The sequence below is a fragment of the Mytilus trossulus genome, chromosome 5, assembly GCF_036588685.1.
Source record: "Mytilus trossulus isolate FHL-02 chromosome 5, PNRI_Mtr1.1.1.hap1, whole genome shotgun sequence".
NCBI lineage: Eukaryota > Metazoa > Mollusca > Bivalvia > Mytilida > Mytilidae > Mytilus > Mytilus trossulus.
In genome coordinates this window covers 20,443,109-20,451,379 of record NC_086377.1, presented here as the reverse complement: position 1 = coordinate 20,451,379, position 8,271 = coordinate 20,443,109, and the positions used below count along the sequence as shown (strand labels likewise).

The window sequence follows — 8,271 nt, the reverse complement described above, 5'->3', positions numbered from 1 at the left end:
AATTTTGATAAATGGGTTTTCCAGAGAAAAGAAATTAGCTCTGTGTGTATTATTTATAATTGTTTTCTTGGATGAATATAGATTTTCATAATATAACTTTTGTTCCGCACGAATTTTTGCTTGATCAGTGATAGTTTCACCATTATCTAGAGTTAATTTTTGAATTACTTTTTCAATATAATTTCTTTTCTCTAGATAACAGAAATATTTTGTACTTCTCTCTCCTTCAATTTGCCATTTTGCTTTTGCTCTCATTATTGCCCCTTTTATTCTAGATTCTCTTAAAGACCTTAACTGAAGTTCAATACATGTAATTTCTTCCCTTTTATCATTGATATTTTCATTATTGTTCAAATTGTTCAATTGACTTTCTAGTTCTTCTTCTTCCCTACTGCGTTCTTTCTTTTTAAAAGATGAATAAGATATTGTTTTTCCTCGTATCATCAATTTTAATGTTTCCCAAAACAGTTGGTCTGAAATGGAAAATTCTATTTCTTCCCTATTTTCAGAATCAACTATTTTATATTGATCAATACAATCAGCAATACAAGTTTTAGTATTAGCAATAAATTCTTTGTCGTATAATAAAGCATTGTTAAATTTCCACGTCCCTTTGCCTTTTTCATTTGTATTAAATTGAATGGACAGAGATACAGGTGAGTGATCAGACCTATATGCAACACCAATATCACACGAGGTTATCAGTGGTTGAAAATCAGATGAGACAAGGAAGTAGTCCAGTCTTGCCTGCTTCTTGTTAGGTCCTCTCCAGGAAAACCTTTTTTTCTCTGGGTATAATTCCCTATAAACATCAACCAAATCTATTTCTGACATCATTTCATTAACCTTTTTTTGGGCTTTAGGATTATTTTTGTGCAAATAGTTTAAAGTATCCATATCATAATTTTGTGGTAAATTCCAATCACCCCCCACTATTACTGAAGTATTACCAAAATTTTCAATATCTCTTTGGAGTATTTCATAAAAAACTGGTTTGTCTTCGTTGGGTCCATATACTACTGCTATTGTCATTCTATGATTGAAAATTTTTATATCTAGAATTGCATAGTTCCCGTCTTGATCCACTTTCTGTCCAAAAATTTCAAAAGAAAAAGTGCTTCTAAATAAGATAGCCACGCCCCTACTGCTCGTGGTATGCGACCCAAATATTATTTTATACCCCCATTCTGCTTGCCAATACTTTTCAAGTTCTTTTTTACAGTGAGTATCTACCAAGAAAACCATATCATAGTTTTCTCTACATTTACTAAATATATCTCTTCTTTTAATTTTATCAGAAGACAGGCCTCTACAATTTATGCAACCAATTTTCAAACTACCCATATTTTATATCACTTACAATTGTAACGGATGAATGATCTAAAATTATACAGTCAATAAACATATTCAGAGCAATACAAAAAAATGAAGTACAAATAACTAGAGAGAAATAAAAGTGACATAAAAATGCTTTTTTCCAACCATTTAAACAATAACTACCAAAATGCTCCCGTTTCATGGTATTGCAGCAAATACAATTTAAATCAGATAAATTAAGTAACTAAGATACAGTGGGTTTCCTTCTTCCCCAGCCATTTATGTAAACAAAATATAGTGTTGTCTAAATCTTTTTTATTATTATTTTTTTTTTTTTTTTTTGGCTGTTTTCTTCATGCCTCTAAAAGAACAGTTTTTTAACCTTAAATATGGTGTAAAATCTATTTCCCAGTTAATTTTAATAGTGTTTGATTAAGGTTCGGAAGTTTGAATGAAGTATTTGTTATTTTTGACAGGGGTGTCCCCTTTTTTGGTGGAAAGCAGATAACTATTTGCTTGTAACTTGTCTCTCAGGTAGACATGTTTTTTTTAAAGATACTAGGGTTTTATAAATACTCTTTAGTGACATGTTACTTATATGTAGGGCTCTTTGAAATAGAGAAAAAGTGCAACATGTGGTGATATGTATCTTGACATGTGGATTTTATGATCTACCGCCGGTGACCACGCTTAAAACTTATAAAACTATTTTCACCAATAGGACAAGTTCAAACATGTTACGTAACTGGATTACCTTTTGCCTAATTACTCTCAAAAGGCACATATTGTGTATTTATTTAGTTTAGAGTAGGTAATATTACTGTAATGAATCTATCAGTGTTTATGTCTGATTAGCTTGCACGAGTCAAAACATCCGGTTTTGTTTGCGCATGTCTACCTGGGATACCTAATATGCAAATTAGCCATGTGCAGATTGACCGGGACACTCAATTAACAACATAGAAAAAAAACCCGAATTTAGAGATACAAAATACACAATGGCAAAAAAACACAAAAAAACAAAGTTATAACATACAATAATACTAAAAAGATATACTATGAGTCACTGTGTTCAAATGAGTTTTTGTTATAATTCTTGGTTTAATTCAGTTAAAAGTTGTCATTGGTTTTTTTTTTCACGAGTAGGTAAGCTAAAAAGTCTATGATGATCTCTTTTTTTTCAGCATAACAAACGGATAATCTTTAATGTACACTAGATGGACGTTCCTCTGTTCAGATGAAGAAAGTGCACGTCTTTCATTCAGAAGGTTAAATCTAAGTTTTGCAACAGACGGCGGCACATCGGGAACGACACTGTAACCACTTCCACGTTTTAATTTCATTCCAGCAGCCAGAACATCATCTCGATCTATTAGGCTATTAAACCGTACAATGATCTTTCTCTTCTCCTTGTCGCTATCTTTTCCTGGTAGCCTATGCACGGCCTGGAATAGCATTTTTTCTATGCGCTCCTTTGGTATCTCTAGAGTTTTTTCAAAGAAGGCCCGGACATAAACATCAGTCGCTTTAGGCATCTCGGTCAAGGGGGATCCCCTCACGCCACTTATAACCAGGTTCCATTTTCGGCCCCAATACTCCAGCTTTAGACGTTCCTTTTCTTCTGTTGATATTTTTTCCTCAATATCAGGGAGGAGTGTGTTATGGACATCTTTTATACTATCCTCCATGAGTTTAGCGTGAGATTCAAGGTTTTCTACATTGTCCCTTAGTACCTTGACCTCCGTTCTCAGAGTTTCAACATCCCCCTCTAATTTAAGGTGCAAACTTGCAAAACATTCGGACACAGACTTTGATTCGTACATTTGTTTTAATGTCTCATACCTTTCTTGTTCCCTGGGGTCCATTGTATCAGCTGTTTCAGTATAATACCGTCAAAATGTATTTCAGGTATTGGTTTCTTTTCCTACCAGTGACCTCTGTTTACACGAGTACTGGAAATTCGGTCCACTCGAATGATCTTATAACTATAATGTTTGTGGCAATTAAAGAGTTTTTATCAGATAAATGTCATTAAAACAGACAGAGTTGTTTCTGGATCATCTATTGTTTTTATTTTAAGACCTAGCTCATAACTCACATAACTTATTAACTGTGTTTTCAATAAAAACGGCGGAGAGTAGAAAAACACCACTTCATGCAATCGCCATGTTACCGCCATGTTTACAATGATAAAAAGTATGGGTTACCGCGTTTTTTTTTTCAAGGTACGAGTTGTTCAAAATAGCAAACAATTGCTTAGATTGTTTGTGAATAAAAAGAAATCTATGAGACAGAGTTTTGAAATTAAATATTCGAGGATAGTTTTTATAATATTTTTCAAGAAAATAAAAATAAAAATTGGTGTCAATGAAAAAGAGGCAGTGCCAATTTCCCCCTGGATTCTTTTACAGAAGGGCCAATTTCAAAAGATGCTAAAATATTAGAGTTTACTTTAAAAACAAAAAATAAAAATGCTTTTTGGTCAATAACTCGATTTTCATATGTATCATGATATTCGTTATAAATAATTAATTTAACCCTTCAAAAAGGAAGGAAGTCCAAAATGCAGAATAAGGTGTGTTTTGGGTGGGAAGAACAGGGAAATCCTCGTGAAGGACATTTCAAACCAAAACAAAGTTATGTATTTTGTCATTGTTGTAGTTAATAAATTTTGTCCCTTAAAAACATGAAATTGGTTTAGTGTTTCTTTAATATATATAAATACACTTTTTAATGACAAAAAATGTCACTAAATTGCTCCTGAATAAGAAAATCATATTCATAATCATATTATATGAATGTGACGTATTTTCATGTACTATAACTAGCATCTATCGGGCTATTCAAAACATGATTTACCTATTTAATCGAATGAAAGAACTCCAGGAAAAATGGCTCTAGCTCATTTGTACTAAAAGAGTCTCCAATCAACTGGCGTTTTAAAAAAAATAATAATTCCAAAAGCACACATATTTTGTATTTGTTAAAAAAAAATCGATAATGCAATGAATAACTAAGTTATTTTTAAATAGATCAACAATGTAACCAATAAATTGCAGATCTGTCTCCAAATTTGGAGATTTGGTCGAGAACTAGACCGATTATTTATTGTGGTGATTGTACAAATCAAGATAGCGGTATACCCCTGAACTACCTTAAGTTCACGGAACACCTGTTCTAACATAATCGAATTCTGGTAATAATAATCGTATATTGTTTTATAACAATTTGTTAGTCATTGTTTAAAGAATAGGCAAAACTTTGTCTAAATTTGTAAACAAGATTATTGATAATCAATGTAGTCTTTATATCATATTTCCCAAAACTGTTCTTTTATTTTGTTTGAGGCTATAATTCAAAAATAAAGCCATCACGAAAACCGTAAAACATTGGAAAAATGGATATCCCACAAACAATTCACTTTGCAAGGTAAAAAAGATGAAGGAGCGTAAAAAAACATTTAAAACATTTAAATCATTTACAATGCAATTTGATTATCAGAAACTCTATTCATCTCTGATGTTTTTGTTTTGTAGGCTTCACATAACCATGACACTCGTATTGTTATACTAGGTAAAACGGGAACTGGAAAAAGTGCAACTGGAAATTCTATTCTCGATAAAAAAGAATTTGAATGTTCACCTGGAGGAAGCACTTCAACATGGAGTTGTGTAAAGAGAGAAACAAAACGTTTTGAAACAAATATAGTAGTAATCGACACCCCTGGACTACAAGATGTCAAAAAACCAATTCATGCCATTCGATCTGAAATTCAAAAGTCAATCGAAATGGCGTACCCCTTTTCTGGAATTGCACATCCAGGACCAAACGTATTTTTACTATGCCTGAAGATGGGTCGTTTTACAGCAGAGGACGAAACCTTGTTTCAGGAGTGCCTGATCACTTTCGGAGAAGAAATGTTGCCATTCACCATTGTTGTATTTACCCATGAAGATACGTGGGAGTCTGATATGGAGTATTCTGGAAAAGATCCAAAATATAGCGAATACATGCAATCGCTACCATTATCTGCTTTAGAGTTTATTGGCAAATGTCGCAGCCACATATATTTTAATAACAGAAAAACTGATTTAGATATGGATTTGCAAGTTCAATTACTTTTTAAACAAATTGAAGATGCAATCGTATTAAATAGTGGCAATGTGTATACAAATGAAATACTCCAAAAAGTTGTGAGTCGCGAACAATTCAAAAACAATATTAGCAACTGGTATACTAATGGGAAGAAAATGTTTAACTCAGTTCTAGCCATTGGAAATGTTTTTTGGTTTTTGAGAAATTCTAGACGATAATTGAATTGTTAAGTAAATATTTTATAAGGCTTTAAACTGCGTGTTGATAGGCTACTGAATTACATATACATTTCAAAAGAAAAGAACAAAAAACAATAAACATATAAGCTATGATCATGATGAGACCGTTTGTTACAAACAGCCATCAGCTTTGAATTTCGATCGGAACCTTTTATCTGGATTCCGTGGTTTGCAAATTGTACATTCGATCTTTCAGATTATTTTAAATATTCAAAAGTCTTCTAAGATAATAACATTTTATAGTAGCGATGTGAAGCTTTATATTAAATACTGTATAGCTGGTTATTTTGCTCGTGGTTTTTATTTTTGCTTTTCTTGGCGGATGAAGGGAAATTGTAATACTTAATTAAAAAAAATTAATTTCAAGTGTTTTGTAAACTTTCTATTCTCACCTGTTCGTCGGATAAACAATGGCTTGCGTTAACTTTAACACCGTTGATTTAAAAGGTAAATGTTCACTGGTTGTCAGGTATATTTAGTGTATTGGTTTCATGACAAAATAATTAATGAGATAAAAGTGGTAGGTACTTTGATAAATATTTTGACTGTCCCTTTGGTATCTTTCGTCCCTCTTTTATCATTATTGGATAGTGTCAATTATGGAAAAATTGCAAGTCACTCATGATAATTGTCTATTCTAATTATTACATATAGGTCCAGTCATCTAGAGTTTTGTTTTATTTATTATACCTAGGATTTAGTAAAGAAATGTTTTAAATTCGAACGAGCATGGCGATGGAGAATTTAAGCCACACCGTATATGCGTTGACCTTTGAATAAAATAGTAGTGCGTATTAACGTTCTATTCAAGGATACATTTGATTCACAAAACTTCATAGTAAATTGTCACAGTTTTAGTCGCAAAAGGAGTTTCTATGGGAAATAACAATCTCTATATTTACAGAAATGCAACCCACATAGGGTTACAATAGGGAACATATAGTATTTCACAAAATATGTTTTTCTCAAAAAGTTAACAGAAATAACTCTAATATGAAGTTTTATTAATAATCCTAGAAGATTGAAAAACTCATGGGCTTTAACCATTATGACTCAGCATACGTTTCAAGTTTACAGTATGCATGGTTTATTTAAAGCTCTGAATTAAGAACAGAGTCATGCTATATGCATATTTGTAATTTAAATATTTTAGAAATGCCTTTTTTTACTCATCGCAGTCATTGAAACTCATTGATCCTTCCTTGACATTATTTGTGGAGTGTTTTTGTCCTTCGCTAAAACAAAAGTAAGCCTAAATGTGCCTCTTTCTGACCGCGGCATAAAACAATACAAGCTAGAATTACAAAAAGTCCTTAACAAAATATACTATAGTGTATGCTATTCTAAATATGTAACAAATATTCAACATTGACAGAAACATGATAATAATTTAGGAAATGTAAAACCCCAGGTGTTTAAAATCAGAGAAAACGCCTACCTATTTGGTCATTAAACAGATAATTTGCTATACATTTATTGTTTTAAAGTTCTTTTGTATATCCAACAATAACTGTGCTTGGAATTTATTTAAAATTCAGATGTAAGCAGTCATTTCTATCAGTGAATTCATACACAAGACTGGTATCGTCATATATAGAATTTTTGCAAATATGGCTTTGTTTGAACAATCTAGTTCATATAATAGTTAAATTATGTTAGATATATGGTAAGAGATGGTACTGTTGTGACAAAATTGAGAATCCGAGGAAGAAATTGTGAATTTTCATTAACAAATGATGTGGACTGGAGACAGAGTCAGGATTTGATATTTTTTTATAATCTTGAATGTTGGAATGATTAACTACTTAAAATAACATTTATACTGTTCATAAATGCTTTTAATTTGTTATGAGAATAGTTTAAAACAGGCTCTAGAAAATTCATATCAGAAAACATTCACATTACGTAAGCAGCCAATTGCTATCGAATTCTTTAAAAATATGAAATATTGGTAAGAATATAAAATGTACTGTAAAAGAAACTTAGAGTATATGTAGTGATTTACTCATGTCTATAATTTTCATAAATAAGTATTGTCGTATTCAAATAATTGCACTGCAGATACATGGATATTTAATACCAATAGGTACATGTAACACATTTCTAGTCAGAGTGTATTCATATTGTATTGTTAAATATTGGATGCAATCTATTTAGGAAACATACTCGATAGTCCACGAGTTACTATGTAAGAAACTGTTTCTTCAATGATTAAAAAATAAATTTTATTTTTTTGCTCAACAAAAATCCCCTTCGAGTCCCTTTTACATTCCAAAAGTAAATTTGATTAACACCTGTTAGCATATTTTGATTCATCTAGTGAGCTGGTAAAGGTTATGACCCCAACATTCATTCTATCATTTGTCAGATCACCAATAATTTATTAAACTTCATAGATAAAAGTGTCACAGTTTTAGCCGCAAAGGTAGTTTCTATGGCAAATTGTATTGTGTATATTTACAGAGTTGGTGGATTGAACTATTTTTAGCAAACCAGTATAACTCCGACTAAGCATTTGAATAAGTGAAATGCACTGTTCATTTTTGGTTCAAATTTATCTATCCTCAGTCATATCAACCTACTGTTTCACCAGTACATGTTTTCTTTTAATTATATTTGT

At 31.6% G+C, this 8,271-nt stretch overlaps 1 protein-coding gene across 1 annotated transcript; it reads left to right on the top strand.

The window, feature by feature from the left end:
- The first annotated feature begins 3,880 nt into the window (after positions 1-3,880).
- Positions 3,881-5,630, top strand: LOC134717727 (GTPase IMAP family member 2-like). The gene is made up of 2 exons (XM_063580219.1): positions 3,881-3,958; positions 4,854-5,630. The coding sequence occupies exons 1-2, from the start codon at positions 3,881-3,883 to the stop codon at positions 5,628-5,630; spliced, it is 855 nt and encodes a 284-aa protein (XP_063436289.1).
- The last annotated feature ends 2,641 nt before the right edge of the window (positions 5,631-8,271 follow it).